At 50.0% G+C, this 23,862-nt stretch overlaps 1 protein-coding gene across 1 annotated transcript in view; it reads right to left on the minus strand.

Annotated features, from left to right (window-relative positions):
• Window positions 1-23,862, minus strand: part of CCND2 (cyclin D2) — a 69,581-nt gene that overhangs the window by 25,884 nt on the left and 19,835 nt on the right. Inside the window, 1 exon segment of the mRNA XM_075603084.1 lies at window positions 16,966-17,114. Coding sequence (XP_075459199.1) covers window positions 16,966-17,114 — 149 coding nt within the window.

A 23,862-nucleotide genomic window follows, 5' to 3' on the forward strand; every position in this document is an offset into this window, starting at 1 on the left:
AATAGGATGTGGAAGCTGTTAGGCCTCGTTCAGGGTGCAGGCTTCGGAGGGAGGGCGAGCTGCCGTGGGACACAATGTATTCAAATTGAATACTGGTTGTCAGGGTAGCAGCTGCCCTGTCTCCGAAGTACGGAGTTGACGCTGGCTACAGTTTCAATAAACAACCCAAGTCGTTTTTTGAAGCTGCAGCAGCGTCACTGGGACCTCGGCAGCCAATGAAATCATTCTTGAGAATGATTTCAAGACTGCAACTTCGATCCCTAACCTCAGGTCTGTAGCCCCGCCCCCTCTGTAGCCCCGCCCCCTCCCCGCCTCCTCAACTCCTGAAAAAGTCTGCTGGGGAGGATGAACACACATCGCCCAGCAGACTGCCGCCCGCCCTCGCGAACGCCCTCTCTCCAACTCCTGCTTCTGGCCCCCTGAACGAGGCCTTAGTTCTTTGGGATTTCAACTACAACTGGCTTGACCCTAAAAACAACAAAATCCAGACAACTATAGCCACTAAACCTTACTCAACTAATTTCTCACCCACACGGACAAACCGGAAATCTCACAACCATTCCTCGCTAGACTTGGTGCTCTCCTCTAGTCCCAGCAGAATCCAATCCTCTGGCACCTTCCTGACATTTTCAGTGGCCATGCAATAGTGCAGGGGTGTGAAATCTTTCCCCACTGCGCCCCCTCCCTGCTTCCCTCCCTCTCGCGCCCCCTCCCTGCTTCCCTCCCCACTGCGCCCCCTCCCTGCTTCCCTACCCACTGCGCCCACTCCCTGCTTCCCTCCCCACTGCGCCCCCTCCCTGCTTCCCTCCCTCTCGCGCCCCCTCCCTGCTTCCCTCCCCACTGCGCCCCCTCCCTGCTTCCATCCCCACTGCGCCCCGTCCCTGCTTCCCTCCCCACTGCGCCCCCTCCCTGCTTCCCTCCCCACTGCGCCCCCTCCCTGCTTCCCTCCCCACTGCGCCCCCTCCCTGCTTCCCTCCCCACTGCGCCCCCTCCCTGCTTCCCTCCCCACTGCGCCCCCTCCCTGCTTCCCTCCCCACTGCGCCCCCTCTCTGCTTCCCTCCCCACTGCGCCCCCTCCCTGCTTCCCTCCCCACTGCGCCCCCTCCCTGCTTCCCTCCCTCTCGCGCCCCCTCCCTGCTTCCCTCCCTCTCCCGCCCCCTCCCTGCTTCCCTCCCTTTCGCGCCCCGTCCCTGCTTCCCTCCCCACTGCGCCCCCTCCCTGCTTTCCTCCCCACTGCGCCCCCTCTCTGCTTCCCTCCCCACTGCGCCCCCTCCCTGCTTCCCTCCCCACTGCGCCCCCTCCCTGCTTCCGTCCCCACTGCGCCCCGTCCCTGCTTCCCTCCCCACTGCGCCCCCTCCCTGCTTCCCTCCCCACTGCGCCCCCTCCCTGCTTCCCTCCCCACTGCGCCCCGTCCCTGCTTCCCTCCCCACTGCGCCCCCTCCCTGCTTCCCTCCCCACTGCGCCCCCTCCCTGCTTCCCTCCCCACTGCGCCCCCTCTCTGCTTCCCTCCCCACTGCGCCCCCTCTCTGCTTCCCTCCCCACTGCGCCCCCTCCCTGCTTCCCTCCCTCTCGCGCCCCCTCCCTGCTTCCCTCCCTCTCGCGCCCCCTCCCTGCTTCCCTCCCTCTCGCGCCCCCTCCCTGCTTCCCTCCCTCTCGCGCCCCGTCCCTGCTTCCCTCCCCACTGCGCCCCCTCCCTGCTTCCCTCCCCACTGCGCCCCCTCCCTGCTTCCCTCCCCACTGCGCCCCCTCCCTGCTTCCCTCCCCACTGCGCCCCCTCCCCACTGCGCCCCCTCCCTGCTTCCCTCCCTCTCGCGCCCCCTCCCTGCTTCCCTCCCCACTGCGCCCCCTCCCTGCTTCCCTCCCCACTGCGCCCCCTCCCTGCTTCCCTCCCTCTCGCGCCCCCTCCCTGCTTCCCTCCCCACTGCGCCCCCTCCCTGCTTCCCTCCCTCTCGCGCCCCCTCCCTGCTTCCCTCCCTCTCGCGCCCCCTCCCTGCTTCCCTCCCTCTCGCGCCCCCTCCCTGCTTCCCTCCCTCTCGCGCCCCGTCCCTGCTTCCCTCCCCACTGCGCCCCCTCCCTGCTTCCCTCCCCACTGCGCCCCCTCTCTGCTTCCCTCCCCACTGCGCCCCCTCCCTGCTTCCCTCCCCACTGCGCCCCCTCCCTGCTTCCCTCCCTCTCGTGCCCCCTCCCTGCTTCCCTCCCCACTGCGCCCCATCCCTGCTTCCCTCCCCACTGCGCCCCCTCCCTGCTTCCCTCCCCACTGCGCCCCCTCCCTGCTTCCCTCCCCACTGCGCCCCCTCCCTGCTTCCCTCCCTCTCGCGCCCCCTCCCTACTTGCCTCCCCACTGCGCCCCCTCCCTGCTTCCCTCCCCACTGCGCCCCCTCCCTGCTTCCCTCCCTCTCGCGCCCCCTCCCTGCTTCCCTCCCCACTGCGCCCCCTCCCTGCTTCCCTCCCTCTCGCGCCCCCTCCCTGCTTCCCTCCCTCTTGCGCCCCCTCCCTGCTTCCCTCCCTCTCGCGCCCCCTCCCTGCTTCCCTCCCTCTCGCGCCCCGTCCCTGCTTCCCTCCCCACTGCGCCCCCTCCCTGCTTCCCTCCCCACTGCGCCCCCTCTCTGCTTCCCTCCCCACTGCGCCCCCTCCCTGCTTCCCTCCCCACTGCGCCCCCTCCCTGCTTCCCTCCCCACTGCGCCCCCTCCCTGCTTCCCTCCCTCTCGCGCCCCCTCCCTGCTTTCCTCCCCACTGCGCCCCCTCCCTGCTTCCCTCCCCACTGCGCCCCCTCCCTGCTTCCCTCCCCACTGCGCCCCCTCCCTGCTTTCCTCCCTCTCGCGCCCCCCTACCTGCTTCCCTCCCTCTCGCGCCCCCTCCCTCTCGCGCCCCCTACCTGCTTCCCTCCCTCTCGCGCCCCCTCCCTCTCGCGCCCCCTCCCTCTCGCGCCCCCTCCCTGCTTCCCTCCCTCTCGCGCCCCCCTCCCTAACCTTGTCTCCGGCATCAAATGACGCCGCAGGGTCACGTGACCCCACAGCGTCATTTGACCCTGCATTGCCATGGCGACACGTCGCTGAAGACAAGGGGTCTCACGCGATCCCCCCGGCATTTAATTTAAATGCCTTGGGGAAGAGTGCGGGGCCTCTGCAACCGTCGCCCCCCCCCCTGAAAAATCTTGCCCCCCCCTGCGTAAAGAAAATCAGACCACCCCAATCAAGCCCTAAAGTTCTCCTCACTAGAACATTTAGAGACTTTAACCCACGGCAGTTTCTGGCTGACCTCACCAGCTGCCCTTGGTACAGAATAAACTTGATACCTGACCCCGATTCAGTGATTATTATCAAACAGAGTTCCTAAAATTCTGATACCTTTATTCTGCGCAGCGGAGCATGGGTAAGTAGGGGGGCACCTTCCGTGGGTGCAACCAACCTTATAGCGCATTACAATCTTAGTGATGCTTTAGGGAAATGATATAAGGTAAGGCTGGGATGATATAGTCCGCTTGCTTGCGAAAGCACGCCCCGAGCACAAGCGACCTGTAAACGCTCCTTCCTAGCGATGGCGTGGCAGGGGATGCGACCGTGACATCACGTGGCTGGTTCGCCCTCATTGGCTGAACAGCCACTGATGTGGCCATCGCGCCAAAAGACAAAATATCTTGTCTTTTGAAAACGCGGCCCCGCCATCACGCTCCATCGTGTGTGCACGCGAGCAATAGGGGTGGCCTCATAGGGAGTCTGCAATTTGTTTTTGCCGTCCACACGCGCGTGACCACAAACGCACGGACTATAAACTCAGTGTAATTGCCGCTATCAAGGATCTAAACTACAGATGCCTGCGGAACGCGTGCACACGGCAAACAAGACACGCAAACGCACAATATTACACTGACAATCTCCTCCAGAATACATCAAACCCAGGGAACTTCTGGAAGGTTATTAACAATATATTCCAGCCATCAACAACCATCTAATATCAAAAAAGGTGATATTACTCTGACAAATCCCACTGATATAGCAAACGCATTCAATGAATACTTTGTGGGGTGTGCTACTTCCCTACTATAAAAGCGTAACCCGAACCTCAACCTGGGAGAATCCCTATAGCCCACCCCCTTCCAACAGTGCCCACAATTTGCCATTTATCCCAGTATCTGAAGAGGAGATTACACAAATTAAAACAAAGCAGACAATGTGGACCTGACGTACTGCAATCAAAGTTCCTATGACTCAGTGCCCAGCCATCGCTATACCGCTTGCTTCCATAATAAAGTCTATTTTGTCTACAGGCCATATGCCAAAGACCTTGACAATTTATTGGTGCAAAATTCCTACATTTTGCAAAGGCTTTTGATACTGTACTTGGGCACGTACTTCAATCTGATTTTTCAAGACTTGAAAACTGGATTTCCCAAAACAAACTATTTTTAAACACTGACAAAACTATAACGATGGTATTTGGAACCAAGCCAAAATTTCTAAAGCTAGCAATGATGGAGCTACAGATCAGAACCAACTCTAATAACACTCTAGCCTTGGTCACTAGTTTAAAATATTTGGGCATATGGTTTGACTCCCATTTAACATTTGTGTTGCACATTGATAGCCTGATATCCAAAACCAATGCCAAACTAGGTGTACTTTACAACAAGGTGTACTTTAGCAGGGGTGCGCAAACTTTTCAGTCTGTGCACCCCAGCTTGCTCGCCCAGCCCCCTTACATTGGCTCCGGCGTCAAATGACGCTGTGTTGCCATGGCGACGCGACCTCCGAAGTCAAGGTAAGGGAATTTACAGAGGCCTTGTGCGGTCCCCCAGCATTTAATTTAAATGCCTTGGAGAAGAGAGCGGGGCCTCTGTAACCACCACCCCCTCGAAAAATCGCACGCCCCCCAGTTTGCACACACCTGCTTTATAGGAAAAAGTCCTCTCTAAGCCTGCTGGTCAGAAGGCACATCGCACAGCAGATGCTGATGCCAATTATAGACGATGGGAACATAGTGTATGGTGCAGCACCCCAAACTCACCTTAGCAAACTAGACACCCTCTAAAACGCGATATACCACTTTGTCCTACAATGCAACTACAACACACATCACTGCGAAATGCTCAAAGGCCTAGACTGGCTATCCCTTGAGTCTAGGCGCAACGTTCACCATTCCTGTCTTCCCTTCAAATACTTCCTGGGCAAGCTATCCGTCTACCTAAACAAGCTCCACACCCCTACCACATGCAACACTTATCATCTGAGATCTGAGTCCACAAGAGTGCACACGGTCCCAAGGTTCAACAAAGAATCCGGCCGCTCCTCCACTTCTTAACGTGCACCCCACACCTGGAACAATCTACCGGAGACTGACTGCCACCACCAGTCTAAGTTCTTTCAAGACTTCAGCAGTCTCATATTTTAATCTGGTCTGTAACTGTCCATGAAATCTCTTTAAATATCATATATATAAATTTAGCATAGGTTGGGACATAGGATGGACATATGTTTTTTTTTTCAACCTCATCTACTATGTAACTATGTATAACCCTGTTCATTTAATGTCACCATGTATTGTTTTCCATAACTGTGCTCAGGACATCCGTGAAAACGAGAGGTAACTCTCAACGTATTACTTCCTGGTAAAACATTTTCTAAAGAAATAAAGTAGAAATCAAACAAGTGTACATGCTGTAAAAGGAACTGACAACCACTGAGCTACTAATTGTTATATACGTGGCATGTAGGCTTACAAATGCTTTGGCCAAAGGGTTTAACAAAATACCCTTATTCATGAGATTATTATTTTATCTTAGCGTAATTGGTAGGAGCTCAGGAATCGTTCTTTTTGTTTTTCTATATGTAAGGCCTATCTTTTTACCTGCAGCAAACTTCTATAGGGAGGAGCGCGGTATTATGTACAGTTTCTCATATATATACAGCTCAACCCCGTAATAGCGCGATCCGCTATAACATGGATCTGCTTATAACGTGGTTTGAGCGTGGACCCCGAATATTAACTGCACACTGCACCCATCACACACTGCACCCATCACGCACAGCCCCTACCCCCCTACCTCTGGTGTCATGGCTGCTGGGGGCGATCAGTGCGGAGTTGCTGGCGGGGATTGGTGCGGAGCTGCGGGGGGCATCCTGGGGCTGCTGGGGGGGATTGGTGTGGAGCTTCTCAGGGCATCGTGGGGCTGCTGGGGGGGATCGGTGCGGGGCTGTCGGGGGCATCCTGGGGCTGCTGGCGGGGATTGATGCGGGGCTGCTGGGGGGGATTGGTGCAGAGCTGCTCAGGGCATCGTGGGGCTGCTGGCTGGAATTGGTGCGGGGCTGCTGGGGGGGATCGGTGCGGGGCTGTTGGGGGCATCGTGGGGCTGCTGGGGGGGATTGGAGCGGAGCTGCTCAGGGCATCGTGGGGCTGCTGGGGGGGGATTGGTGCGCAGCTGCTCAGGGCATCGTGGGGCTGCTGGGGGGGATCGGTGCGGGGCTGTTGGGGGCATCGTGGGGCTGCTGGGGGGGATTGGTGCGGAGCTGCTCAGGGCATCGTGGGGCTGCTGGGGGGGATTGGTGCGCAGCTGCTCAGGGCATCGTGGGGCTGCTGGGGGGGATCGGTGCGGGGCTGTTGGGGGCATCGTGGGGCTGCTGGGGGGGATTGGTGCGGAGCTGCTCAGGGCATCATGGGGCTGCTGGCTGATTGCTGGGGGAAGTACAGTGGCTGCTGGGGGATCGTGTAGGGCTGCCGGCGCCTCACTCCACCTCCTCCTCCCAATCGGGCGCGCGGCGGACATTTTTTTTCAAATTATCGCGACCCCGGTTATAGCGCAGTCGGATTGAGTGGCCCCCAAGGACCACGCTATAACGGGTTTGAGCTGTATATCTATTATATATATACACACACACACACCTCAACCCTGTTATAGTGCGATCCACTTATAGCAGTTTACATGCTGTAAAAGGAATTGTCAACCACTGAGCTACTAATTTTTTTTTTATATATATACAGCTGAACCCCATTATAGCGTGATCCGCTACAACGCGAATCGCTTATAACGCGGGCTGATTCTCTGAGCTCACGTGGGGCTGAGTTTCCCAAGGAAGGAAGGACGCGTGGCTGTGCTGAAGCGGGGACGTCTGCTCCAAACACTGGACTATCAGATAAGAAAAACCCTTTATTGCCGTGTGCAGAGACTGTGTAGATTGTTGCACATGCCAGGGTATGTTTTTGGGGTGGGAACCAGCTTAGCTGGCCATGCAGCTAGTAAGGGTTAAAGCTACAGTGTAGTTAGTTTTCCCTAAAGGGAATAACTGTTCTTTAAAAGTTTTGTTTGGCTTAAAGGGACGGTGGGCCTGTTGGTATATGATTTAATACATGTAAATAAACCCCACATAGAGAAATACACATACTGCAACGTGGTGTGGGCATCAATATACAGTTGTGTGAAAAAGAAAGTACACCCTCTTTGAATTCTATGGTTTTACATATCAGGACATAACAATCATCTATTCCTTAGCAGGTCTTAAAATTGGGTAAATTCAACCTCAGATGAACAACAACACATTTTATTTATTTATTTATAAACTATTTTACCAGGAAGTAATACATTGAGAGTTACCTCTCGTTTTCAAGTATGTCCTGGGCACAGAGTAAAACAAATAATACATGGTTACAAGTACAGTTACATAAATGAACAAGGTATACATTATATACAGAGACATTGCGTGCACAGTTAAAGAAAATATATATTATGAGCGTATGAAACAGTTACAGATCAGATTAAAGTGTGAGACAGCTTTAGATTTGAAAGAACTTAAGCTGGTGGTGGATATGAGAGTCTCTGGTATGTTGTTCCAGTTTTGGGGTGCACGGAAGGAGAAGGAGGAACGTCCGGATACTTTGTTGAGCCTTGGGACCATGAATAGTCTTTTGGAGTCTGATCTCAGGTGATAGGTGCTGTATGTGGTAGGGGTGAGGAGCTTGTTCAGGTAGCTGGGTAGCTTGCCCAGAAAGTATTTGAGGGTGAGACAGGAAAGGTGAACTTTGCGCCTAGACTCTAGTGATGACCAATCTAGTTCTTTGAGCATTTTGCAATGATGTGTGTTATAGTTGCATTGGAGAACAAAGCGACAAATTGAATTGTAGAGGGTGTCAAGTTTGCTAAGGTGGGTTTGAGGAGCCAAGCCATATACTATGTCTCCATAGTCAATAATTGGCATTAGCATCTGCTGTGCAATACGCTTTCTGACCAGGAGACTTAGGGAGGATTTGTTCCTGTAAAGTACCCCTAGTTTGGCATAGGTCTTGGTTGTCAGGGTATCAATGTGCATCCCGAATGTTAAGTGGGAGTCAAACCATAAGCCCAGGTATTTAAAACTAGTGACAGGTGTTAGGGTGGTGTTAACGTTGGTTCTAATCAGGAGCTCAGTCACTGGAATCTTTACAAATTTAGTCTTGGTCCCAAATACCATTGTTACAGTCTTGTCAGTGTTTAAAAACAGTTTGTTTTGGGAAATCCAGTTTTCGAGTCTCAAAAAGTCAGACTGAAGTATGTGTTGAAGGTCAGAGAGGCTATGGCTGTGTGCATATAGGATTGTGTCATCTGCATACATGTGTATTGAGGCTTCCTTACAAGCTGTGGGAAGATCATTAATGAACACTGAGAAGTGTAGGGGCCCCAGAACAGAGCCTTGCGGGACACCACAGGTGATATCCAGGGGGTTGGAGTTAGAGCCTGAGATGGACACATGTTGGGATCTTCCTGATAGGTAGGACTGAAACCAGTTTAAAGCATGTTTCCCTATTCCAGAGCTCTGGAGTTTGTTAAGCAGGATAACATGATCAACTGTATCAAAAGCCTTTGCAAAATCTAGGAATACTGCACCAGTGAGTTGTCCCCGTTCCATTACACACTGGATTTCATTGCAAACTTTTAGCAGGGTAGTTACGGTGGAGTGTTTGGGACGAAACCCAGACTGGAATTGGCTAGGGAAATTTGTCTTGGTGTAGAAATCGCTTAATTGGGAGTGGACACATTTTTCCATTACTTTGGATAGAATTGGGAGAAGTGAGATTGGCCTGTAGTTTGAGACAGTGTTTTTGTCCCCACTTTTGAAGATTGGGACAATTCTGGCAGTTTTCCAGGTCTTAGGGATATGGCCTGCAGACAGGATAGAGTTGACTATGGACGCAATTGGTTTGGCAATGGCTGGGGCACCAAGTCGTAGGAACCTAGATTGTAGTAAGTCGGGTCCACATTGGCTGCTTAGTTTTAGTTTGAGGAGCGCTTGTGTAATCTCCTCTTCAGATACTGGGCTAAATTGAAAATTGTGGGCAGTGTTGGGAGGGGGTGGGACTGTAGGGATACTCCCAGGATGATATTCATGTTTGGGGTTTGTGCTGCGTTTCGCTAATAAGTTAGTGGCACACCCCACAAAGTAATCATTGAATGCATTTGCAATGTCAGTGGGGTTTGTCAGAGTAATATCCCCCTTAGTGATATTACTTGGTTGTTGATGGTTAGGAGGCTGGAATATATTGTTGATAACCTTCCAGAAGTTAGCTGGGTTTGATGTATTTTGGTGGAGATTGTCAGCGTAATATTGTGCTTTTGCATGCCTTGTTTGCCTTGTGCACATGTTCCGCATGCATCTGTAGTGATTGAGATCCTTGGTAGTGCCAGTTACTTTGTAGCTTTTCCACAAGGCATCCCTGAACTGGTAGAGTGCTATAAGGTCAGGTGTAACCCATGGAAGGTGGGCCCCCCGTACCCTTATTTTGCGTAGTGGAGCATGGGTATCGCAGAGTTTTAAGAACTCGGATTGGAAATAGTCGAGTGCAGAATCGGGGTCGGGAATTAAATCGATTCTGTGCCATGGGCAGTTGGTAAGGTCATCCAGAAACTGTTGTGGGTTAAAGTTTTTAAATGTTCTAGTGAGGAGAACTTTAGGGCTTGAATGGGGCGGTTTAATTTTCCTTACACAGTACACTATTGCATGGTCACTGAAAATATCAGGAAGGATGCCAGAGGATTGGATTCTGCTGGGGTTTGAGGAGAGAATCCAGTCAAGCAAGGAATGGTTATGCGATTTCAGGTTTATCCGTGTGGGTTGGGAAATGAGTTGCGATAGGTTAAGTGACTTGAGTTGTATCTGGATTTTGTGGTTTTTAGGGTCAAGCCAATTGAAGTTGAAATCCCCAAGAACTAGCAGCTCACTCTTCTCATTCAGATAGGAAATGGAGCCAAGAAATTGGGTGATATCAGTCAAGGATTGTAGAGGGGCTTTAGGGGGGCGGTAGATGGCAGCAAGCAAGATGGGCTTAGAAAAGGGGAGGCAGATTTTGCCAACTAGAGTTTCAAAAGAGGGTGGACTTGGTGGGCAATTTAACAGTGTAAATTGTAAGGTGTCTGCAATATAAAATAACACCCCTCCTCCTCTCTTTGACCTATCTCTCCTAAAAATGGAGTATCCCTGAATGGCGATATATCGCATCTGGGGTTTTAGGGGATAGCCATGTTTCTGTAAGAATGATGGCTTTGGGTTTATGCATAAGGCACCATGCCCTTAGTTCGTCCAGTTTGGGCAGCAGGCTCCGGATGTTTATATGGGCGACAGATAGCCCTTTTTGGAATTTAAAGGTGGAATTCTCAGGGGCATGGGACAGAGCTGAAATGGGAGGACCTGGGTTAGGTTCAATATCACATGCTAAAGAGAGTAATAGTATGAGTAGAAATTTGGGTAGTTGTTTGCAAGTTGTAGATTTGTGATGTTTGCCATTTGAGTGAGCAGTGGTTGGTGTGCTGGTTTTTAGAGTTCTCCACCAACATTCAGTAGATAGTGCAAGGCTTTTGAGTAGTCCAGGGTGTATGGTGATGTTGGGAGTGGGCCAGGATGGAGGAGTTTGTAGTGGATAGAGGGAGTAACATCTCCATGAGACCAGGAGAAAGAAAAAAATTAAAATACATAGCAGGTTCATGATGCCAGAGGTAGGCAGTGCTGCAATGAGCTGTTGTGAGCAGAGTGAGACATATTACACCGTGTCATGATTTATTTAACAAAAATAAAGCCAAAATGGAGAAGTCATGTGTGAAAAACTAAGTATACCTTATGATTCAATATCTTGTAGAACCACCTTTAGCAGCAAAAACTTGAAGTAATCATTTTCTGTATGACTTTATCAGTCTCTCATATCGTTGTGGAGGAATTTTGGCCCACTCTTCTTTACAACGTTGCTTCAGTTCATTGAGGTTTGTGGGCATTTGTTTATGCACATCTTTCTTAAGGTCCAGCCCCAGCATTTCAATAGGGTTGAGGTCTGGACTTTGACTGGGCCATTGCAACACCTTGATTCTTTTCTTTTTCAGCCATTTTGTTGTAGATTTGCTGGTGTGCTTGGGATCATTGTCCTGTTGCATGACCCAATTTCGGCCAAGCTTTAGCTGTCGGACAGATGGCCTCACATTTGACTCTAGAATCATTTGGTATTCAGGAGTTCATGGTCGACTCAATGACTGCAAGGTTCCCAGGTCCTGTGGCTGCAAAACAAGCCCAAATCAACACCCCTCCACCACCGTGCTTGACAGTTGGTATGAGGTGTTTGTGCTGACATGCTGTGTTTGGTTTTCGTCAAACGTGGCGCTGTGCATTATGGCCAAACATCTCCATTTTGGTCTCGTCTGTCCAAAGGACATTGTTCCAGGAGTCTTGTGGTTTTTTTCAGATGTAACTTTGCAAACTTAAGCCGTGCTGCCATGTTCTTTTGTAGAGAGAAGAGGCTTTCTCCTGGCAACCCTTCCAAACAAACCATACTTGTTCAGTCTTTTTCTAATTGTACTTTCATGAACTTTAACATTTAACATGCTAACTGAGGCCTGTAGAGTCTGAGATGTAACTCTTGTTTTTTTTGCAATTTCTCTGAGCATTGCACGGTCTGACCTTGGGATGAATTTGCTGGGACGTCCACTCCTGGGAAGATTGGCAACTGTCTTGAATGTTTTTCACTTTTGAATAATCTTTCTCACTGTAGAATGATGGACTTTAAATTGTTTGGAAATGGCCTTATAACCCTTCCCAGATTGATGGGCAGCAACAATTGCTTCTCTAAGATCATTGCTGATGTCTTTCCTCCTTTGCATTGTGTTAACACACACCTGAATGCTCCAGACCAGCAAACTGCTAAAACGTTGGCTTTTATAGAGGTGGTCACACTTGCTGATGATCAATTAATCAAGGGCAGTTGATTAGGAGAACCAGTCTGCTACTTAGCATCTTAATTCCTATGGAAGCAGTAAGGGTGTACTTAGTTTTTCACACATAGCGTCTCCATTTTGGCTTTATTTTTGTTAAATAAATCATGACACGGTGTAATATGTCATGTGTTGTTGTTCATCTGAGGTTGTAGTTACCTAATTTTTAGACCTGCTAAGGAACAGATGATTGTTATTATGTCTTGATATGTAAAACCATAGAATTCAAAGAGGGTGCACTTTCTTTTTCACACAAATATTACAAATAAAAAGATCACTTGTGAGCACATTCACATGTCTTAGGCAGGTCTGCAACCCTGCCTTTCACCATTATCCCCAGCATACAGTGCTTCCACTGCAGAAAGGGATTCTGGGAAATGACATGCAAATGAGCACACAATGTGTCACCTTTTGTCTGAAAATCCATTGTTACATGGAGCCCATATAAGCTAATGCTCGCTGTAATCACAGCTTTAAAGCACAGCATGGGAATCAGAAAATTCTAGGAGTCAGCAAAGCAGAATGCAACGTAACAGCAATGAAACTGGGCCGCTGCGGAACATAGAAACAAGATGCTAGCGTTCCTGAGATACAGGTGGCTTGCTGATCTAGGAGATGCAGCCCACCTACTACGTCTTGCAAACGGTTCTCTTTCACAATAAACGCACCCCCTCCCCCGGCAACCAGTAGGGCGATCACTACGCCGCTCATGGAAAGTTTTGCAGTTATTTGAACCTTGAATAACTTATAAGGGAGTTACTGGTAGAAAGGATAAAGCCTGAAAAGTTTCCAAACATGAATCATCATCTGTAACCCTCATATTTTGTGCAAACTTCAATTAACCATAGAGGCCAACACGTGAGAGGCCAAACTTTCCACAAGCAGGGGAACCCCGTGTGCTGAAACACTTCATTTGGACAATTTTACATGATAGTTTCTGCTTGCAAAACAAAGACGTGGTTAAAACGAGACCGTATACCGGGGGTTCAGCAACGAGAAAGCACGCAAACATGTAACATATTCTCTGACATTTGTAACTTTTGTTTCATTATTTGAGATGTATTTAACGTGGCTGTCCTGGCTGCACCTTTTTTTATTTAACTATACAGTATTGAGCACGTGAGTAGCTTTAATGAGAAATACTGTAATTACCTAAGCTGCCGATAGATCCTCACAAAATTATTTACAATACTTCTCAGAAACAGAAGCCACTGGATATCACAATGTTGTAGACGAACATAGAAAAATACTAAATAAAATGACACAATAAATGCTTTTTCACTTCTTGGCTAAACCTCCACTTGTTATTTACTACTTGAGAAAGTTTTTAAGGGCTCTTGCAAAGTCAGTAAAATCTTGATAACGTACGTAAGGGAAGGGCATTTCATTACTAGCTGCTATCCTTTGCAATACCAATCTGGTTGTTCACCTCATATGAACTGTACTTTCCTGACAACCTTCTGACAGATACAGTATTCAAAAAGGAATGTGGACATTTTGCCAATTAAGAAAGCAACTGGTTCCAAGAATGATTAGAATTTGACATCGTATGGCGCTCTACTCCTGCGATATGATCAAATTATATTTTTAAGGCTACTTATATATTGATTCTATTCAGAGTTATGCTTTGCTGTTCATGGACGAAGACATAACATGCTTATGACTAATTCCTCTGGGAAATGGACCATTTAACTATACAAAGTGAAACAATGCCCCCTCTTAATGTTGTTTAATTTAATTTTTCACTTAGTTCCCCAAAAAATGCATGTTTTATATAATATGACTTCCTTTATACGAATAGATTACAGCTCATCAAATATTATTACTGTCACGCATGACCGAGCATAGATTGGTTAGTTATTGAACGGTATGGATTATTTGTTACTTTGATAGGTATTAACAGAGCATCTGTGAACATTGGTTCCAAATTAAATATTATCTTAATATGTAATAATATTTTTATATTGTGCTTACAGTATACGCTGGGATGTGCAGAGGATGTCCAGACACAATGAATCACTGTCCTGAAGGTCTTTATTTCGTTTGCTGTCTGAGGAAGGAGGTTTCTAACTAGGTTTTCATGGTCAGTGACGATACCAATACCTCTGGGTCACACCACCTCTTGCAAAACTTCCCATAACAGATCTGATTCAAGCAATGCAAAGCAGACAGTATTGAGATGAATAATAGGAATATTTTTGAATATTTTTTGAATAGATTTTTGTTTGAAACCGAGTAGGTGACCAAAAAAAACCCACAAGTGAAACCCTACATTTGGATTGGAAATTCTCCATGTGACATTCCTGAAATGGCCATTATCTCACTGATATTAGCCCCTGACTGTAAATAAAGCAGTTGTTATGGTAAACTCTAGTGCAGCCGGTTAAAGCGCTGCTGCAACTTACAGAAATATTCCTGAGACATTGTGTTGGCAGTTTCAAATACTTGAGAAAGCATCGTCTAACAGTGACAGTGACCTCTTCTCAGGCACTACAACCTGTGCTGCGCAAAGTATCGGGGGACGGAACCTGCGCTGTGCAAAGTATCAGGGGGGGACGGAACCTGCACTGTGCAAAGTATCAGGGTGGGACGAAACCTGCACTGTGCAAAGTATCAGGGGGGACGGAACCTGCACTGTGCAAAGTATCAGGGGGGACAGAACCTGCACTGCGCAAAGTATCAGGGGGGACGGAACCTGCACTGCGCAAAGTATCAGGGTGGACGGAACCTGCACTGTGCAAAGTATCAGGGGGGACAGAACCTGCACTGCGCAAAGTATCAGGGGGGACAGAACCTGCACTGCGCAAAGTATCAGGGGGGACGGAACCTGCGCTGCGCAAAGTATCAGGGGGGACGGAACCTGCGCTGCGCAAAGTATCAGGGGGGGACAGAACCTGCGCTGCGCAAAGTATCGGGGGGGGGGGGGGAACCTGCACTGTGCAAAGTATCAGGGGGGGGAACCTGCACTGTGCAAAGTATCAGAGGGGACAGAACCTGCGCTGCGCAAAGTATCAGGGGGGGGGGGGGAACCTGCACTGTGCAAAGTATCAGGGGGGACGGAACCTGCGCTGCGCAAAGTATCAGGGGGGACGGAACCTGCGCTGCGCAAAGTATCAGGGGGGACGGAACCTGCGCTGCGCAAAGTATCAGGGGGGACGGAACCTGCGCTGCGCAAAGTATCAGGGGGGGACGGAACCTGCGCTGCGCAAAGTATCGGGGGGGAACCTGCACTGTGCAAAGTATCAGGGGGGGGAACCTGCACTGTGCAAAGTATCAGGGGGGACGGAACCTGCACTGTGCAAAGTATCAGGGGGGGGGACGGAACTTGCACTGCGCAAAGTATCAGGGGGGGACGGAACCTGCACTGTGCAAAGTATCAGGGGGGGGGGACGGAACCTGTGCTGCGCAAAGTATCAGGGGGGACGGAACCTGCACTGCGCAAAGTATCAGGGGGGATGGAACCTGTGCTGCGCAAAGTATCAGGGGGTACGGAACCTGCACTGCACAAAGTATCAGGGGGGACGGAACCTGCGCTGCACAAAGTATCAGGGGGGACGGAATCTGCACTGTGCAAAGTATCAGGGGGGACAGAACCTGCGCTGCGCAAAGTATCAGGGGGGGGGGGGGAACCTGCACTGTGCAAAGTATCAGGGAGGACGGAACCTGCGCTGCGCAAAGTATCAGGGGGGACGGAACCTGCACTGTGCAAAGTATCAGGGGGGGATGGAACCTGCACTGTGCAAAGTATCAGGGGGGACGGAACCTGCACTGTGCAAAGTATCAGGGGGGGATGGAACCTGCACTGCGCAAAGTATCAGGGGGGACGGAACCTGCACTGTGCAAAGTATCAGGGGGGGATGGAACCTGCACTGTGCAAAGTATCAGGGGGGATGGAACCTGCACTCCGCAAAGTATTAGGGGGGACGGAACCTGCACTGCGCAAAGTATCAGGGGGGATGGAACCTGCACTACGCAAAGTATCAGGGGGGACGGAACCTGCACTGCGCAAAGTATCAGGGGGGGGCGGAACCTGCACTGTGCAAAGTATCAGGGGGGACGGAACCTGCACTGTGCAAAGTATCAGGGGGGGGGGAACCTGCACTGTGCAAAGTATCAGGGGGGACGGAACCTGCGCTGTGCAAAGTATCGGGGGGGACGGAACCTGCGCTGTGCAAAGTATCAGGGGGGGACGGAACCTGCGCTGCGCAAAGTATCAGGGGGGACGGAACCTGCACTGCGCAAAGTATCAGGGGGGACGGAACCTGCACTGTGCAAAGTATCAGGGGGGGGGGGGAACCTGCGCTGTGCAAAGTATCAGGGGGGACAAATCAGAAATCCACTGTTCTACAAAGACCCAAATGCATGAAAATGTGATGACGAGTCTGCCAGCGAGGTCCTGAATGAAAGCGCAGCCCCTCTGCCACTAGCTGGACAGTACATCAGCTCATGCATGGGTAATGGGGCAAATACCTTCTGCCCGATGTAAAGATTAAGAGAAGAGAATAAAGCTCTTGTATCTGCTACTAAAAAATGCAACTAAAAGAATATTTCATTCCAGATAAATGTCACTAACACAGGATCTGAACAAAGTATTATTTCTCACACACAGCTGCAAATACAATACGTAGCGTTTAGGGGAAATTCCAAGGCTTTATAGAGATTTGTGTGTGTTATCTCTATCACTTTTTCCATGGACGCTATTAACACTCAAATTTACAAATATCATGGGAAAGAGATGAACAGGATACTCACCACATCTGTGCTAGTGATCTTGGCCAAATGTTCTGTGAGACCATCGCCAGAGAGTGACCTTTGTCCATCATCAAACTGCAGCCCGCCGAGTGCGGCTCCTACGCTTCCAGTGGCTATCATTGACGGTGGGTACATGGCAAAGTTAAAGTCTGCAGGAACAGGCACAACAGTCAGAACGGCAGGAACGTACCGCGCCAAAACATGCATTAGCCACAGCGGCTGGGGGGGAATCCCGTGCATACAGAACATGCTAGTCCTTTCTGCTTTGGGAGTTCACTGTAGGATACAATGTAATGCAGGCAGGTACATTATCTACACATTTAGTATGTAAGGCTCATTAAAATGTATGCACTATGTATACACACCACTTATTTTCTAGAGCAATTCATGCACTTATGGAAATTCTCCTCTTTGGAAGCTGCATAAAGAGTCACAGTGCCCCTGCCAACTAGCACTGCTGTAGGTCTGATTCCACGTGTGGTCACATGAGAACATTTCAATACCCAATAACCTTGTTAGCTCACTAATGTCATTCATAATGCAAATGAGACAGCTAGCGAATGGCCAGAGGCCCAGAGTGACTGGGGATCAGCATTGAAAAAGCTTTACTTTTCGCTCTCCTCTAACTAACCTCCATAACAAGCGCTATAAACTTGGCTATCAAAGCTACACATGCTTGGTCTTTGTTGGACAACAGGCTGCAATTTGTATCACAGGCTCCTATTTTTAGCATTTTAATTAACTGCTGCAACTGGTGCGGCGAGTGAGGCGGGTGTCTCCGGCTGGAGAGTGTGGCACCATTGTCTGAAGTCATCACCTCATCTTAAGCCATTGAAAATCATGGCGGGATCATGGCAGTGACCTTCGTGCTGATAAGAATTCAACCTGACATCCCCCCATAGGACAGGGGCCACGCACCAATTCCGTGCATATGGTTTCCTAAATCGCTCGGGACCCTAATTATGTGGAAAGTATTTTTTTCCCTATTTTTGTAAAGTCCATATTGTGAACGGCCACCTCGGAGGCTGAATGGGCAGAAAAGAGCAGGCGGAAGCATAAAGACTACCATTCCCATATTCCCATATTCAATGGGAGCGATGGCTATTTAACATGTACACAAAATGTGTGAAGAAAAAAATGATCAAGTACTTTGAAACAATATGCACAGAGTACGCTATGGCCAGCCAAGATACACACGCATGCACACGCATGCACACGCATGCACACGCATACTGTTACGAGTGGATTCCTTCAGGCATTTTATATTGGCATCATTTCGATATGAAAATCTTTTAAAAAATAAAATGAACACACAAAAATGTTTAGTGTGTATGTTACTGTATGGTTCTCGCCCTATCTCTATGTTACTGTATGGTTCTCGCCCTATCTCTATGTTACTGTATGGTTCTCACCCTATCTCTATGTTACTGTATGGTTCTCGCCCTATGTCTATGTTACTGTATGGTTCTCGCCCTATGTCTATGTTACTGTATGGTTCTCGCCCTATCTCTATGTTACTGTATGGTTCTCGCCCTATCTCTATGTTACTGTATGGTTCTCGCCCTATCTCTATGTTACTGTATGGTTCTCACCCTATCTCTATGTTACTGTATGGTTCTCACCCTATCTCTATGTTACTGTATGGTTCTCGCCCTATGTCTATGTTACTGTATGGTTCTCGCCCTATCTCTATGTTACTGTATGGTTCTCACCCTATCTCTATGTTACTGTATGGTTCTCGCCCTATGTCTATGTTACTGTATGGTTCTCGCCCTATGTCTATGTTACTGTATGGTTCTCGCCCTATCTCTATGTTACTGTATGGTTCTCGCCCTATCTCTATGTTACTGTATGGTTCTCGCCCTATGTCTATGTTACTGTATGGTTCTCGCCCTATCTCTATGTTACTGTATGGTTCTCACCCTATCTCTATGTTACTGTATGGTTCTCGCCCTATGTCTATGTTAAATATAGAATTATTTAAGTAATACAAACATTACCACAGTGGCAGTGTCGCTGTATCTTTGCTACCAGATAAGTGCTCACATTTCTGCAAATTAAGTGGAAACTTTACATTACATAACCAAAGCAGTATATTATATATACTGTATATATATATATATATATATATGGCCATATTAGCTTATATTATCTATAGGGAGAAGGCGTGGCTCAGTGAGTAAAGACACTGACTGGCACCGTGCTGAAGCAGGGGAACCTGGTACAGCACGGTGGCGGCTCCTTGTGACTTGTCAAGTCACTTTATCTCCCTGTGCCGCAGGTACCAAAAACAGATTGTAAGCTCCATGGGGCAGGGACTGTGTTTGCAAAATGTCTCTGTAAAGCGCTGCGTACACAAGAACATGCTGTTATTACTACAAATTATATTTATTATAGCCAGGGCTTTTTGTCACCAGGAATGTGGGGTACGCCGTTTTTAAGCGGACAACAGGCAACAACAGGCGACACATTTTGGGGTGCGGCGGCAGGAGAGGATGGTGATGGTAACGCGAATCGCGGGAGGCCGGAAAAAAAGAGCAGTCGCAGTGCAGAAAGCGTGCGGAGGAGGGCGACAACTGCTGCAGAGGGTGGCGGCACAGAGCAGTTGCAGAGTGGCGGAGGCAGAGCAGTCGCAGAGCGGCTGAGGCAGAGCAGTCGCAGAGTGGCGGGGCAGAGCAGTCGCAGAGCGGCGGAGGAGGGCGGTGGAGGCAGAGCAGTCGCAGAGCGGCGGAGGAGGGCGGTGGAGGAAGAGCAGTCGCAGAGCGGCGGAGGAGGGCAGTGGAGGCAGAGCAGTCCCAGAGCGGCGTGGCAGAGCAGTCGCAGAGCGGCGGATGATGGTGGAGGAGGCAGAGCAGTCGCAGAGCGGCGGATGATGGTGGAGGAGGCAGAGCAGTCACGGAGCGGCGGAGGACGGCAGTGGAGGCAGAGCAATCGCAGAGCAGCGGAGGCAGAGCAGTCGCAGAGCGGCGGAGGAGGGCAATGGAGGCAGAGCAGTCACAGAGCGGCGGAGGAGGGCGGTGGAGGCAGAGCAGTCACAGAGCAGCGGGGCAGAGCAGTCGCAGAGCAGCGGGGCAGAGCAGTCGCAGAGCGGCGGAGGCAGAGCAGTCACAGAGCGGCGGAGGAGGGCAGTGGAGGCAGAGCAATCGCAGAGCAGCGGAGGCAGAGCAGTCACAGAGCGGCGGAGGAGGGCGGTGGAGGCAGAGCAGTCGCAGAGCAGCGGGGCAGAGCAGTCGCAGAGACCGGTGGCGGGGGCAGAGTGGAGGAGGGCGGGGGGGCAGAGCAGTCGCAGAGCAGCGGGGCAGAGCAGTCAGGGAGAGAGAGGATGAGGGGGAGAGAGAGGATGAGGGGGAGAGAAGATGAAGGGGGGTGAGAGGAAGAGTCAGAGCAAGTGACAAAGAGAGGTGGAAAGAGTGAGAGACAGAAGAGAGAGAAATACATGGGGAGAGGAGGGAATAGGGGTGGTGAGAGCGAGGAGGTGTGATAGAGGTGGGGGGGGGGGGGGGTCGCAAGGCCACGGGGGTGTGGGGTGGAAACTCTAGTCCAGGGCCCTGGGAAAGCTGTCGGTGGCGCTGTCCACATGGTAAATGTCCAACGTCACCGTTCCCGCACCTTTTCTTCTAGAAAAGAAGCACTGAATATAGCTGATCTAAAAGTGACACCAGGAATTGCTATAAAAGTCTAACCATCTAACCAGCTTTATCCAGAAAAAAAAGTGTCATTATCAGATAATCCCCACTTTACCCCTTTGTATGGTTCTCCCATGTCAGGGTCACGAACAACATGGTACGAATATCTCCCCTCAGACTGATTCATCTACCAAGGAGATAATAAACACACAATCCCAGCCATCACCCCTCCCCACTTTATAAGTAGCGTTTTTCCATGTTCCTGTGCAGGACAGGCCCTTTGTGGCCATTCTCCCTCCACTGCAGAGGGAAACGAGGATACTCACAGGTAGTGTTAGGACCTGCACACTGGTCATGCCGTGACGTGGCTGCACACTGGTCATGCCGTGACATGGCTGCATACTGGTCATGCTGTGACGTGGCTGCATACTGGTCATGCCGTGACATGGCTGCATACTGGTCATGCCGTGACGGGGCTGCATACTGGTCATGCCGTGACGTGGCTGCACACTGGTCATGCCGTGACATGGCTGCATACTGGTCATGCTGTGACGTGGCTGCATACTGGTCATGCCGTGACGTGGCTGCATACTGGACATGCCGTGACGTGGCTGCACACTGGTCATGCCGTGACGTGGCTGCATACTGGTCATGCCGTGACGTGGCTGCATACTGGTCATGCCGTGACGTGGCTGCATACTGGTCATGCCGTGACGTGGCTGCATACTGGTCATGCCGTGACGTGGCTGCATACTGGTCATGCCGTGATGTGGCTGCATACTGGTCATGCCGTGACGTGGCTGCATACTGGTCATGCCGTGACGTGGCTGCATACTGGTCATGCCGTGACGTGGCTGCATACTGGTCATGCCGTGACGTGGCTGCAGGCTTAGGCCCCGGTATCGCCGCTGTAACGCGCGCCCGCGAGATTGGCGGCGCGTTCAGCCGATTCCCCGGTCTGCAGCTTACTGCAGGCAGAGAGACCGGGGGGGGGGGTCGTGGCGGGGGAGTGACGGGGGCGCGGCCATTACGTCACCCAGCAGGTTCGCCCTCATTGGCTGAACCGCCGGGGGGCGTGCCTAATCGCTCGACGCGAGTCCTGCTTTCAATTCTATTGAGAGCAGGAGCAACTCTCGCCCGAGCGCTGCAGCCCCCCCTCGCAGCGGGCCCGGCGCCATTGTGGGGAGGGCTCTCGCGCGTGCAGCGTCCGCCACAGCGGGCACTGTAGTAGGCAGCGGGGGCAAGGCCTTATAACGCTTTGGCCAAAGTGTTTAACTAAATGACCCTTACTTATGAGAACTAACATTGAAGTATTTAACTATGTATTCTGTCACATTGGATGTAGCATTGAGTATTTTTGTCTTTTGTTATCTACCAAGGAGATAATGAAATAAAGTTTTCCATTTGTAATAACAAGGAATGGAAAATAAACCGTGGTCAGGATTACAGCGCATTATAACGTGCATATCACAGGTGGACAGCCTGTCCTTTCTATATAGGAATTTGTAACAATACATATGTGCCTACAATGTTACCCAACACCCACATAATGCACGACGAAGAACTACGTGCGAAACGCGTAGAGGTCACGTGAGGCTGCCCCATGGATTCTCAGCTGGGAGAGGTGGGAGAGGTGGCGTCTGTGAGAGTGAGGGATTTCCTACAGCACGAGTGAGCAGATCGGGTCCAGAACCTTAACAACTACAGCACCCAGCGGACTGGCGGAGCTCTCCCGCCCCACTCTCCATTCTTAGGGCAATTGTAATTTTATTCTTAGGGCAATTTAGTTGTATTTTATTAAATTTGCATCTTTATTGTGTTTAGTGTCATTGCCTATATTTGTTTTTTAATGTGTATGAAATACCCTCGTGGGTTCTTTACTAATACATTTATCAGCGGCTCAGTGCGCCTCTCTGCACATTGTTATCTCTGTCTTTGTGAGCTTCTGCAAAGGAGCTCACTCTTTTAGGGGGTTGTGGAGTCCCCTTGGCAGACGGCTGCAAGGGGGCTGAATTAACACAGTACAGCATAGTTATAGTCAGCACCAGCGTGGAGCAACACTTCTACTAATAATGCAGTTAAGTGCATCAATTCACTTAAACGCCTCTTCAAATACATTTAACATCATGATGTGCTACCTACAGCAGTGCCTGCTTACACTTTCTATCCACGCTGCTTAACGCAGACTACATCCAAGAAACAACTGCAGCACATCTAACACACACAGCACATAACGCAGACTACATCCAAGAAACAACTGCAACACATCTAACACACACAGCACATAACGCAGACTACATCCAAGAAACAACTGCAGCACATCTAACACACACAGCACATAACGCAGACTACATCCGAGACACAACTGCAGCACATCTAACACACACAGCACATAACGCAGACTACATCCGAGACACAACTGCAGCACATCTAACACACACAGCACATAACGCAGACTACGTGGGCAGGTAAATGGCAGATGAGGTTTAATACAGATAAATGTAAGGTTATGCATTTGGGATACAAGAATAAACAGGCAACTTACAAATTAAATGGGGATATATTGGGGGAATCCTTGATGGAGAAGGATTTAGGAGTGCTTGTAGACAGCAGGCTTAGCAATAGTGCCCAATGTCATGCAGTAGCTGCAAAGGCAAACAAGATCTTATCTTGCATCAAACGGGCAATGGATGGAAGGTAAGTAAACATAATTAAGCCCCTTTACAAAGCATTAGTAAGACCACACCTTGAATATGGAGTACAATTTTGGGCACCAATCCTAAGAAAAGACATTATGGAACTAGAGAGAGTGCAGAGAAGAGCCACCAAATTAATAAAGGGATGGACATTCTAATTTATGAGGAGAGGCTAGCTAAATTAGATTTATTTACATTAGAAAAGAGGCGTCTAAGAGGGGATATGATAACTATATACAAATATATTCAGGGACAATACAAGGAGCTTTCAAAGAACTATTCATCCCACGGGCAGTACAAAGGACTCGGGCCATCCCTTAAGGTTGGAGGAAAGGAAATTTCACCAGCAACAAAGGAAAGGGTTCTTTACAGTAAGGGCAGTTACAATGTGGAGTTCATTACCCATGGAGACAGTGATGGCAGATACTATAGATTTGTTCAAAAAAAGGTTGGACATCTTTTTAGATGGGAAAGGTATAGAGGGATATACCAAATAAGTATACATGGGAAGGATGTTGATCCAGGGATTAATCCGATTGCCAATTCTGGGAGTCAGGAAGGAATTAATTTTTCCC

This window comes from Ascaphus truei, chromosome 5, assembly GCF_040206685.1.
Source record: "Ascaphus truei isolate aAscTru1 chromosome 5, aAscTru1.hap1, whole genome shotgun sequence".
Taxonomy (NCBI): domain Eukaryota; kingdom Metazoa; phylum Chordata; class Amphibia; order Anura; family Ascaphidae; genus Ascaphus; species Ascaphus truei.